Here is a 13,486-nt window from a genome sequence, read left to right as displayed (position 1 = left end):
ATTAAAACCTGAAGTGGTAAATAACACTTCACCACTTAGATACGTATTTTCACACATTTGTAGTCCATCAGAAAATAAAATTAATTTAAAGACTTTTCTTACTAATGTCAAGTTTTAAAGGGATCTTTTCATGTTTTGGTAAATTGACAAAATTGAAAAAAGTTGTTTCAGATTCGCAAATTTTCGTTTCAGTTATATTTGTGAGGAAACAGTATTACTGAACATTTACCATGGTCAAATATAGCCATTATATGCATCTTTTGACGATTTTAAAACCTAAAAATTATAAAGCGTTGCAACGCGAAACAATTGAATAATTTGGAGATTTCTGTTGTTGTCGTTAAATTTTGTGACACTACGAAGATTGCTTTTTATAAGGTATAAAATATGTCACCTATGTATACTCGGCACAATAGCCGAGAGGGTAAAAGCGTTTTTACTTCAGGACCTCGGCAGGACTCCAGGGGTCACTGGGTTCGAAACCTGCTCCAGGCAAAGTTTTTTCCCTTTTTTAAATTTTATTCTTTATTTTTTACTGCAGCTTTTACGATCAAATGTTTACATTTATCAATAGAAAGCATTTAATGAATAACTTTAGAACATGCCAAAATCTGTGAAAAGGCCCCTTTAAAGGCTTCATCTCCAACCCCTTGCTACTGATGAGCAGCAAACAGCATAAAACCTGAACAGACTGTGATATTAATTACTCCCTGGCTGTTCTGGTTTTATGCTGCTTGCACATAGCCATTTTCAATATGCTTCTGAGTGGGAAAGGTTTAGAGGACTGGTGTTTTGAGGCAATATCAATTGAACCTAAACAGAAACAGTTTTTCTGTACATGTATTTGAATAACCTTTATTTTAAAAGTATGCTGATAATTTTGTTATTTTTTGACCATTAAAAATCATGATTTCTAGAAACATTGAACATCAGTTGAAAACATCAAACAAGAAAACAAGAAGCCCTGGTGCACTCAACTGAAACTTAAAGAAAGTAAACCAATCTGATCTGCTGTGGTGATGTTTGTGTAATATATTCCACTTCCGACCAAGCTTTATGTACGCCATACGACACAGATTTTATGTGGGCTGTAAAATTATTAGAACAAAGATCATAAGTATAAATGATCTTAGAAAGTTTATATTATTTTTGTTTATTTTGTTGAAATGTGTACTCAAAATCCAGTTTACCCTGTTTTCTAATGTTATTTTCGGCAAATATCTACCATTCTTTCTTGAAATTATCACTTCACCAAAAAAAAGGAACAACCATTTGTCAATATATTAAATTAAATATAAATTAAAAGAAACTGAGGAACTTAGATGGCTTTTGTTTTTCTCTGTTATCAAAGTGCCCTCTTTTATTGAAGTATCCCCATACCCAGTGAGGTACTAACCTAGTTTATGAACTCACATGACCAAGTTTAGATCTCAGCCAAGATATACAAGAGACAAAATTCTACCATAATTGGTCCGACCATGTTTCGCAAAGATTGGCAAATAATGTGAACTCTACAGTGTTCTCAATGTAAATGTAATCAACATGCCACTGCATACAAAAGACTATGTAAAATGCTTGAACTGATGGGCTAAAACTATTTATATTTTTACATACTGAGTTATAGCACGACTTTGACATATTACAGATAAAATGCAGACAGTTTTTGTTTTATTCTGTCATCTGTTGCAACCAATAAAAAATTCACTATGAGCACTTTGTGTTAAGTTGGGGTAAAAAAATCACCATATACTTCTATGCATATACACATCTATTGATATTTGTGATCGCTGCTTACATTTTGTCCACCAACCTTTAAAACTTTCTGTTCGACGGACTGCTCCCACAGTTGTCTGTCGTACGATCCAATCTAGAAAAGACACAAAACGCAGTCGATTATTGCACACCCACCATCATAAACTGCATGACATTTAAAAGCAATCACACACAAATATTGTGTTGCTCTTAAAGAAAATGTGCATGATCAAGCAAAACAAATTACCAAAATTCTTAGACATAAGAAAGAACAAAGAATATGTTTCATATTGGGCATTCAAAAAATTGCTTAATTTTGTTTAGTCAAACTTGTTATGAACAACCTTTAATAACCTTTTTATTTATTTATTTACAGCATTTTTTTGTCAACAAAAGTGCCATTTGTAGCCTGTACATGTACATATTCAAAGTCAGCGGTGCTTTTTTCTTGGTTCTAATTAGTAGGTTCATTAATCTTCATTCTGAGATTGGTTTGTTGAAAACATGCCCTAAAAAAAATCAAAACATACTGCATATTGATCTCATACTTTGTTATCTTGGAGATTATCCTTTTCAAATGATTACTTTGAACAAAAAAGTCATTACTTTCATTTGAACTAATAACATCACTGTCAATTGAAATAATTACATAACTTTCATTTGAACAAATAACATAAATTCCATTTGAATTAATAAGCTAACTTTCATTTGAACTAACAACACAACTTTTATTTTAACTTACAACATAAATTTCATTTGATATCTGTAATAACAACATATTTATTTGAACTTATGACACTTTCTTTATAGTAGTAACATAACTTTCATTTTACCTAAAAATGTAACTTTCATTTCAATTAATACCATAACTTTCATTAATTTTGAAGTACATGTAATAGCATCAATTTCCTTTTTCTTTAGAGTAGTAACATCACTTTTATTTGAACAAATAACATCCCTTTTATTTAAAGTAGTAACATCAATTTCCTTTGAACTAATAACATCCCTTTTCTTTCAAGTAGTTACATCACTTTCATTTGAACTAATAACAACACTTTTATGAGTGATTATACTATATCTATCGTTTGTATTTTTCCATTCCAGAATTTTGAGCATGGTTCAGGTCGATTGTCTATAAAGCCAAAGTCCACATTCACTAGATAACAAAAGTGCTGTCACTTTCTAAGTGCTGAATTCCCCCACCCCAACCCCCACCCTGAAGTTTAGTTTTGATTTGTAGGTGTGATTCTGACCCTCAAGGTTTGCTTTCATTTCATTTTGCCTCAGAAAGTTTTGGTTCTGGTGCTCTGGTATAACTAAAAATGGTGCTGCAGAGGAAGACGCGTATTCTTACGCCACATGTTTGACCCAGGGGGCACCCCAGGGTTGGTAATGGGGACATGCATAGTTGAGATTGACTGTATTGTCATAAGAGATGTTCAGTATCAATTGGAAGTGAATCGGTATAGAAATGAAGAAGTTGATGTAAAATAACATAAAACAAGTGATGTGTTTGTCAGAAACACAATGCCCCCTCCTAAACGGCTTTGATTTATTAAAAAAAAAATAATAATTTGGCAGGTTCATTACTTACCTCCCTGTAAAGCTTATTACTTCCCTTGGATTTGTTTTTTTTACCTTTGACCTTGAAGGATGACTTTGACCTTTCACCACTCAAAATGTGCAGCTCCGTGAGATACACATTCATGCCAAATATCAAGTTGCTATCTTCAATACTGCAAAAGTTATGGCCAATGCACCATACCGGGGGCATAAAAATGAGTGAAAATCTGACCCGCACCCACCCCAACCCCCATAACTTTTTACCCAGGGGTCAGATCAAAATTCCTAATAGTGCAGGGTCGCACATATGCTCATAGCTACCATGTGTGTAAGTTTCAAGGTTCTAGTGATTATAGTGCTTAACATATGGAGCTCCATAAAACCAGTATAAACCCCTAGAGCTTTGGGGTTAACCATTCCAAGGCACTGACTCCTGTTTTGTTCATGTTTGTGTGTTAATGAGTAATGTACATGCGTTTCTTGTCCGGTGCATTTGTTTAGAGTCTCCATATTCGGCAATAGGTTGCTAGCCATAAAACAACCCACATTGTAAATAAATGTTACCTCTTCTGCTAGTGCAGCTGAAGTTTTACTTTATTGTGCCTTTGATGTAAATAGCTGGGAACAATAACAACAAAAGCATCTCACTTTTTTTTTCACAATTCAGTCTTTTTTTTTCATATTACAGCTCACATTGAGAGATAAATTTGAAGGCTATTATATGGGGAAAATATGGGAATTTGAGTAAAATTTACAGGGCAAAGTGTTCGCCCAAAAGAAGCCCTAAAAACTCACTGGCAACAAGTGTTGCAGAATTACCTGGTTTTCTGATTTTTCCCAAAGTTGACCCATATTCAAACATAGAATTGATATTTTTAATATTCAGACCCTGTTTCATCAAGTTTGAGTCATAAATGTGGCTTCTATTTCTTATATTCAAACATAAGAACTTGTTTTTGAAGACTTGGATAAATGCGCATTAAGCAAAAAAAAACGTTGGAGCAAGCATTTTAATGAATACTGGCAACAATCACTACATGATAGACACTTAAAAGACAGTCAAGCATCATGTTATTTGAAAGTTTAAACAAACTGGCATTTATACATTTAGACATTGACCTTAAATGTCAGCTTAGTTAAAATATTAAACAGAGATAGAACAAACACATTGATATGAAGGAAAGATTATGTCCAAAATGTTTGCTGCATTTTTGTGCTTGCAAATTTCTATGTTGCACATATGTTTACATATATATATGTAACAAAACTACAACAAGGGCTGTTTGTAAAATATGCATGCCCCCCATATGGGCTGTCAGTTGTAGAGGCAGCCATTGTGTGAATACGTTTTTTGGCACTGTGACCTTGACCTTTGACCTAGTGACCTAAAAATCAATAGGGGTCATCTGCGAGTCATGATCAATGTACCTATGAAGTTTCATGATCCTAGGCGTAAGTTTTCTTTAGTTATCATCCGGAAACCATTTTACTGTGTCAAGTCAACGTGACCTTTGACGTAGTGACCTGAAAGTAAATAGGGGTCATCTGCGAGTCATGATCAATGTACCTATCAAGTTTCATGATCCTAGTCGCAAGCGTTCTTGAGTTATCATCCGGAAATCATTTTACTATTTTGGGTCACCGTGACCTTTGACCTAGTGACCGGAAAATCAATAGGGGTCATCTGCCAGTCATGATCAATGTACCTATGAAGTTTCATGATCCTAGGCATTAGCGTTCTTGAGTTATCATCCGGAAACCATTTTACTATTTCGGGTCACCGTGACCTTCACCTTTGACCTAGTGACCTCAATAGGGGTCATCTTCGAGTCATGATAAATGTACCTATGAAGTTTCATGATCCTAGGCCTAAGCGTTCTTGAGTTTTTATCCGGAAACCATCTGGTGGACGTACGGACATACAGACGGACCGACCGACATGTGCAAAACAAAATACCCCCTCTTCTTCGAAGGAAGGCATAAAAATTAGACGGAAATGGAATAAAGTTATTAGCAGAATGAAAATGTGTTGCAAATTTAATCGTTATTATAAAAGGCTGTATTTGACAGGATAATTCTAAAACCGTAGTTCTATGAACATATCATTTGACATTGAACAAATGCAAGAGATATAGACATACTAGTAAAAGTGTGAAACTATTATATATCAAACTAAAATAGTTGCATATGCAACAGGGCTCGCGCTGTCGTTATCCATTTGCGAAAATATTGAGAATTTGGTTCAAGAAAAATCTGATTTGCGATAATGCTTAAAAATCTCGTAAATTTTTATTGAAAATAGCCGCCATTTAAATTCAGACTGGTTTTCTTTATTTTCTCTTTGTTTCAATGAAAGTTGCAATCCTTGAATGGGTTTTTTTTCCTGATAGATCTTTTTACTTTTTCTTGAAGAAAAAGACAACTTATTCAGAGAGCTTAATGTATATGCAGGGATGTTTTATATATAATTTCCCCTGTTTGGCAACACAAATTTTGATATAGGCTAGTATAATAAATGAAATACTCCCCTGATGGGGTGAACTTATTTTCAGATCAATTCACTTCAATATTATGTAAGAGGCGCTTGGATGATGGCAATTGGTTACATCCTTGCAATGCTAATGCTTCTATATTATGTTTTATGCATCTCATTATGTTTATCACAGAAACCAGTCAATATGTGCAATATGTGTCTGCATGGATAAGTATTTAGAATGACAATGTCTATTCAGGCCCCCCCCCCCCCTAAAAAAAGAAATAATTAACAACAGCTTGATATTCACAATTGAGTTTGGGTAACTGAAAATCTCAAATTTAGGGTAACTAAAAATTAAGTAACCTGGCATTGTGAGCTGGTAGCCCTGCTTTGAGTGGCTTTACAATGACTTTTACATTCATTATTTACCATTCGCTCTGATTCAATCAAAAAACATAAACCAATACCACATGGCTAATTAATGCCCATCACATATATTATGCAAGAGTACATTCCATAACAGATACTACACCTTGGTGTAATAAACCACAGTTGCCATACATCACATGTCAGAGAATTGCAGCTTTCTTTAGAATTCTCAACAATTCGAGCAACTGAACAATAGGCATAAACATAACATCCAGAACCGTGCATTCTGGCCAACAAACAACAAGTTACAAGTATAAAGTAAAAATTAAAACCCCTAAGTTACACTAGAAGAAAGGTACTTCCAACACAATTTGCTATCTATAAATGGGCCATGCTCTTTAAAAAGGGGGATTCAATACATGTGCTTAAAGTGTCGTCCTAGATTAGCCTTTGCAGTCTGCACAGTCTAATCAGGGATGTCACTTTCCACCTTAACTAGATTTTTGCTAAGTAGAGACTTTCCTGAAACGAAAAATATCATAAAAGCGTTAAGTTTCGTCCCTGATTAGCATGTGTGGACTGCACAGGCTAATCTGGGACGACACTTTATGCACATGCATTAAACCCCCTTTTCACAGAGCACAGCCCAAATTCATTCTAATTCACTCATGTTATATTAGGTGTGTATAGGACATTATTCATTCAGTGAAAGAGGTATTCGTTTTTTCTCTTTAAAACTGTTTTAAATTTGAGATTTTCAGATGTTTTGGATCTTCCTTGGCAGAAATTTAAGAAATCCTGTGACAAAACCAAAATTACTCCTTAACATTTCCATAGGCATTAAGTTCTTGTCATTTTGTAGTGCATATCTCCCCACCCTTAACCTGACACAAATGTTTATGCTTGATTATAGAAGAGACTTCCTTTTAATTAAAAACTCCATGAAAGCGGAAAGTGTTGTCCCTGGTTAACTCTTTCAGTGCTGGAACCGAATTTTGAAGGCCTTTGCAAACAGTTTGGATCCAGATGAGACGCCACAGAACGTGGCGTCTCATCTGGATCCAAACTGTTTGCTATTCTGATAGTATTCTTTGAAAAAAAATCGCAGAAAATGCTAATTTTAGAAATTCAGCAGACGACATTTTAGCAGACGACAAATTTCCCAGCATGCAAAGGGTTAACACACATACTGCTGAGGCTAATCTTGGACAAAACTTGACCCTCATGCATTAAGCCCCATTTTTGCAAAGTGCTTCTCATATATTAAAGCACTGTTATCATGAAAACATTTGTGACACGCAATTTCCATTTAGATTGACAGCTTTCTTTTTAAAATCAATAAAATCAATTGTGCATAGAACAGTATTTATACTGATTAAAAAAAAAAATTACATTAATGAAAATAGAGTTTGAATAAATAAAAGTCTTTATTTTTAGACAAAACACCTTTGTCAGATGTCATTTGTAAACATGCTCTTAACCCATTTATTTGTAGCGTCTAGAAAAAAGGCCTTGGCAAACAGCGTAGACCCAGATGAGATGCCGCATGATGCGGCATCTCATCAGGGTCGGCGCTGTTTGCTTAAAGGAATTTCTGTAAGAAATATTCTACATACAGAAATAAATATACTCGACAAACCTAATTTTAGAAATAAATTGATCCAATTTAGAAGGATGGGAGAGTTCACTAGGCATAAATGGGTTAAAACCTTCTGTTGGTCATATTCATCTATGAAAGATTTGCAGAAATGCATAGCAGTAAAAGCTGTACACAAACAAATCATGACATATGTTCAATTAGCTTGTTGTTTTTTTAAACAGGCAAAGGGTGACATTCTACCTTAAATAGCTTAAGTATGTTTGAAAAAACAGGATATAGTATGCTCATTGATACCTCTGTTTACCTAAAACATCAAGAATGGTAACTTAATAGAATGGTATGTAAACCGGATTATCATGCAGACTAAATCTCAAAAGAGAGATTATTCATTCATTGATCTGTTTGTTGTTGTGTTTTAATCAGCAGCCTCAAGGTGAAATGAATGGGTTCAAAGTCATTATCAAAGCAAGTAATACATGTATATCATTTTCATGAATGACACAGAGATTATATATTAATAATTACAGATTATTCCAGTAAAATTCAATCTGCTTATAACACTCTTAATCTTTTGTGTTCAGTTATGTAAAAACAAATGTTTACAGAAATGCAATATAATTATACGAATTGGCACAATTTTTTCTTTAATTTACAATTCTTTTAAATGGATGCAGTTTTTTTTATTCCATGTAATACAAAGTCATGTACAATTATTAGCAATTATTTGAAAATGTGTATCAAATGGTCCCCACCTTAAGACCTGTACCTATTGGTTCCTAATATTGGTTCTTACTATTTTCCCAAGGAACATAACGTTCCTGTTTTAACCCTTTCTTACTCAGAAGCAAAGTGAAAATGGCTATGTGCAAACAGCATAAAACCAGAACAGCCTGTGAGTAACTCGCAGTCTGTAGAGGTTTTATGCTGTTTGCTGCTCATCAGTATCTTAGGGTTGGAATTGAAGCCTATAACTTGAATACAGTCAGTAAGAAAGGTCTTTAATTATATTTAACTTTCTAAGGGACTACAAAGGCGTAAAAATACGTATATATGTGGGAAAGGGTTAACAGAGGTTAATTATGAAAGGCGTAAGTCATTGTGAGCGAGGTCTATATGTGTCTTGTTCTGAGAAAACTGGGCTTAATTCATGTGCGTAAAGTGTCGTCCCAGATTAGCCTGTGCAGTTGGCACAGGCTAATCAGGGACGAAGCTTTCCGCTTTTATGTTATTCTTAGTTTCAAGGAAGTCACTCCTTACCGAAATCAAGTTTAAGCAGAAAGTGTCGTCCCTGATTAGCCTGTGCAGACTGCACAGGCTAATCTGGGATGACACTTTATGCACATTCATTATGACCAGCTTTCACAGAACAAGACACATATAATTGTTGTGTAGTATTTGAAGTTGTTAATTCAACATTTCTTATGAACAATCTGAAAGTGACCCCGAAAGTGTCTGTTTGATCTGAGGTCTGAAAGACTGCTTGGCCAAAAATGACAATCCATTATAATTATATCTAGAATTCAAAATTTTTGTAATCACTATATAAGTGGTGGTGCCAACAAAGACATATTACTACAGTGTTTATAAAGATGAACACTAACTGGGGATACCATTTTTTTTTCAAAGTTTCATGAACGTTGGTCAGTGCAAACTAGCAAGTCAAGTCAGTAATCTGAAATACTCAGATAAGAGATTATCTGTTGTTTTTTTATAATTTTTACAGTATTCTTTATCTTGAAACAAGAGATGTGTTTGTCAGAAACACAATGCCCCCTATTGCGCCGCTTTGAAATAAAATTTCAATATATCATTTGGCAGGTTTAGAAATCATCTCCCTTTTAAAGCTTATTACTTCTCTTGGATTGTATTTTTTACTTTTGACCTTGAAGGATGACCTTAACCTTTCACCAGTTAAATTGTGCAGCTTCATGAGATACATGTGCATGCCAAATATCAAGTTGCTATCTTCAAAAAAGCAAAAGTTATGGCTAATGTTAAAGTTTTCGGACGGATAGACGGACAGACAAACAGTTCAACTGCTATATGCGACCGTACCAGGGGCATAAAAACTGCCCCAAATATAATTCCAAGCTACCTTTATAAATAGTTTCAGATCAATCCATCAAAATACATTATATTCCATGTAAAGGATAAATCTATTTTCTCTTTTTTTTGTAGCAGTGCAGGGTTTTTTTTGGCCCGATTTTATAGCCGAAATTCGGCTATGTTCCCAATCCCAAAAAGTATACTTTTTTCCCAAAACGTGGCAAAAAATTCCCAATTTCCAAAAAAAAAAAAAAAAAAAATTTTTTTTTTTTTTTAAGAAGTCTTATTTGTATTTTATCTCAATTTTAATTCAATTACATCTAACAAAGTATTATATGATTGTTTTCTTTAAATTTGAATGATTATAAAGAGTTATATCAAATTTAGTATTTCCCTAATCAGTGGACTTTTCATGTGGAAAAAAAGGCTAATTAATTTATTTTCCCAATTTCATGAAAATGCCGATAAAATTCCCAATTCCAAAGCCATGGGCTATCTTCCCAAAAAGTGGGAAAAAAACCCTGCAGTGACCTGAATCTGACTAGTCCCAGAGCATCCTACTGCACTATGCCAATCTAATAATAAGGATTTTCAACTATGTAATAAACCTGGTTGAAAACTAGCAGCATGTTAATATCATATTATGCATGACGCATTATTCAACATGTTAATACTGATGTCTTAAAGTATGCATGTTCCCTATGAAATACAAAAGACAGTAATGAAGCAACCAGTTGAATCACGGGCCAATCGAGGCTAGTTTTTGGTGTTAAACATCAAAGACAATTATCAAGTCATTTTTCAAAATAATTTTTAAAAATTCATATTACATCGTTGTTTAAATGTTTGTTGCTTTTTATGGAGAAAATTAAAATTAGGATAAGTTCACATTATATTTAAATTTCAACAAAAGAAATTCATCTATATTTGAAAAGCAACAAAAAAAAAGGCATAACACAATGTGTATAGTATTAATATGCAACCCATATACAATATTATGTATTAGTTATCTGATGTGAGTAGTACATGAAAATAACAGATTTCAAGTATTAAGGGAAATAATTCATTTTGCTAATTTCACACTGTTTGGTGATTAAACATTGTTACATAATTGCATCTCTCAGACTAGGAAAAAAGGGTAAAAATACATTTGACATCTCATGTCGAACTGTCATTTTGATACCTTTGGGGAAATAAATAAGGGCATGCATATCCACATAGGGTCAAAAGAATTATCTACATGATCATGACAACTGCTGTCCCTTAACCCTTTGCATGCTGGGAAATTTGTCGTCAGCTGAATTTCTAAAATTAGCATTTTCTTCACAAAAAAATAAATGAATACTTTCAGAATAGCAAACAGTTTGGATCCTGATGAGACGCCATGTTCTGTGGCGTCTCATCTGGATCCAAACTGTTTGCAAAGGCCTTCAAAATTCGGTTCCCATAGCCAGCACTGAAAGAATTAATTTTTATAAAACCACTCACCTTCTGTTGGTACCATGCAACAGAAGACTGCACCTTTTCCATAACTCTACACAACACACCCTTTGTGATACGCCGCCTTTGTTATAGTCTTATGGACCGCCTTTCTGATCGTCTTACGGCAAAGACAGGCTAGTAAGAACAATTTCTTAGACTAAGATTCAGACAAAAAATTTCACGTTTGTTAACACCAGTTGCATTCTTTATCTTTAGAACTGCACCTGAAATATAATTTCAAATGGGTTTACAGACATTAATAAACAGAAAGAATAATACAATGTTAATTATCAGTACCAACCATATTATAACAATAGTTATTTTGAGTACTAAATAAAATATCTATGAGTTTCAGTTATCTTTTTGTGTTGTTGCTCACATACTAGTGTAACATTTTGTTACTTCCCTTAATTCAAGTGCATGGCCCACTCTTGCAAGTAGCAAGCTCTGGAACTTGTAGTGTCATATTTTTTTTAGTAATTCACAAATTTTTTCAGACACATGTACATACTACAGTGGTGTAATGGTAAGCTGTACTAAATTGGCTAGTTGAACAATTTAAAACTTTTTTCAAAGAGATACCATACTACAGATGTTTAACTTCAAATAATTATGTCTTTGTGGTCATTATATAACAGAGGGGGTAATCATGTGAAAAACAAGATGGCGACAGCCATCCCAAGACAGGTATTGTTTGCTGTTTTATACCCTTTATAATTTGTATTGATTGTTTAAATGCCGTACACTTTCCAGCCATATCAGGAAGAAAATAAGCATTTTTTTCGTATCAATATTCGCTCTTAATCTCGATTTTACTCGCTGCTAATTTCTTAGCAGGAGCTGTAACTTTGTGATCCGCTTGCTAAGAAATTTCTTTTCCCGTAAAATAATATAATGTTACACTACACAGTATGTGAGCAACAACACAATAGGCTAACTGAAACTCAGAGATATTTTAGTAAGTACTCCAGATAACTATTGCAATAATATGGTTGGCAAATAACACAGTATGGTAAAAGTTTTACTGTAAAACATGTTGGTATGGAATCATAAAGTAAATTATACTTCCTTCTTGAAAATGAAATTGTAATAGTAATGGAAAAAAAGTGATAAAATAATTAACCATTCACAAAGACAAATCTTTTGCATTCTGGTACATAACTTAAATAAAGCAACATACTGCATAAAATAAGTGTAACATGTTCGATTTGTTCAAATTTATAAAGAAGCTGACACAAATCTACACTAGGCAAAAACTGAAAGGTGTAGTTGACATTAATATTACTTTGTCTCAACACCATTCTAATCTTTTTATGTCTACTTACTCTTTGTGTGTGAGAACCAAAAAAACTACAATTGAACCATCCCTGAATTTGTTCAACAAGCAGACAAACCTGTCAATAACTGTCAATGACAGTTGGTTTCACATGACCTTATAACTATTTGTTCAATTTTAAGAACATTCCCGACATTTAATTTATCACTTTCAGTGGAAACACTTGATTAATATTCCGAAAACTGTCTAGTCAGAAAATCAAATAAACATTTCAATTATTGGTTTCATTCATGAAAAACGTAACATGTCGTTAGCAAATCCAGAAAACGCATTTCTTATTTAGCTACTTACAATATTCACGATTTGTCAATAACCTTTTCGTGACAGAGTACTAAGGGGACATAATCGATGAAACAAACGGCTACACACTACAAACAAGTTTTGCAATCTACAAACTATGAATTGTAACCTCACTCAGGTACCTATAATGTTTGTATAGACTTTACTGTTACTGCATCAGTAAATATCGGTGTGCATAGAGTTAAGTAAAGACCGAAAGAGCTGCGAATAACTAGTTTTAAACGTCTCTGAAACCAGTAAAGTAAAACCCTGTGGGTAATAAATGCAAACTTTGAGCAGAGAAAGGACTGGTTCCGACCTTTTTGTTCTATCATACCTACAGTACTGTTAATCCGTATGGGGAGGAAAACAATGTGAGCAGTTTGCAAGATTACTTACGACAGAGGTTTTTCGACTGCTTCCGAGAAATCAAATTTGTGCAAAGTTTAAAGCCATTTAACCACGTGTTGATGATTTGTTGAACTGTTCTTTGATTATAATTATCCCTCTTTCCTCTAGTATCACCAATCTCTATAGATCAGGAACCTATACAGTGTTTGTATAGATCCAGTTATAGATTCAG

At 33.8% G+C, this 13,486-nt stretch overlaps 1 protein-coding gene across 1 annotated transcript in view; it reads right to left on the bottom strand.

Annotated features, from left to right (window-relative positions):
• LOC127857363 (uncharacterized) overlaps nucleotides 1-12,965 on the bottom strand; it is a 63,636-nt gene extending 50,671 nt beyond the window's left edge. Inside the window, exons 1-4 of the mRNA XM_052393762.1 lie at nucleotides 12,916-12,965; nucleotides 11,295-11,512; nucleotides 2,495-2,515; nucleotides 1,796-1,867 (exon numbers count right to left, since the gene is read on the bottom strand). Coding sequence (XP_052249722.1) covers nucleotides 1,796-1,867; nucleotides 2,495-2,515; nucleotides 11,295-11,336 — 135 coding nt within the window. The 5' untranslated portion in view covers nucleotides 11,337-11,512; nucleotides 12,916-12,965. The remainder of the gene's footprint in view (nucleotides 1-1,795; nucleotides 1,868-2,494; nucleotides 2,516-11,294; nucleotides 11,513-12,915) is intronic.
• Between the last annotated feature and the right edge of the window lie 521 nt (nucleotides 12,966-13,486).

The sequence above is a fragment of the Dreissena polymorpha genome, chromosome 14, assembly GCF_020536995.1.
Source record: "Dreissena polymorpha isolate Duluth1 chromosome 14, UMN_Dpol_1.0, whole genome shotgun sequence".
NCBI lineage: Eukaryota > Metazoa > Mollusca > Bivalvia > Myida > Dreissenidae > Dreissena > Dreissena polymorpha.
This window is presented reverse-complemented; position numbering and strand designations above follow the sequence as displayed.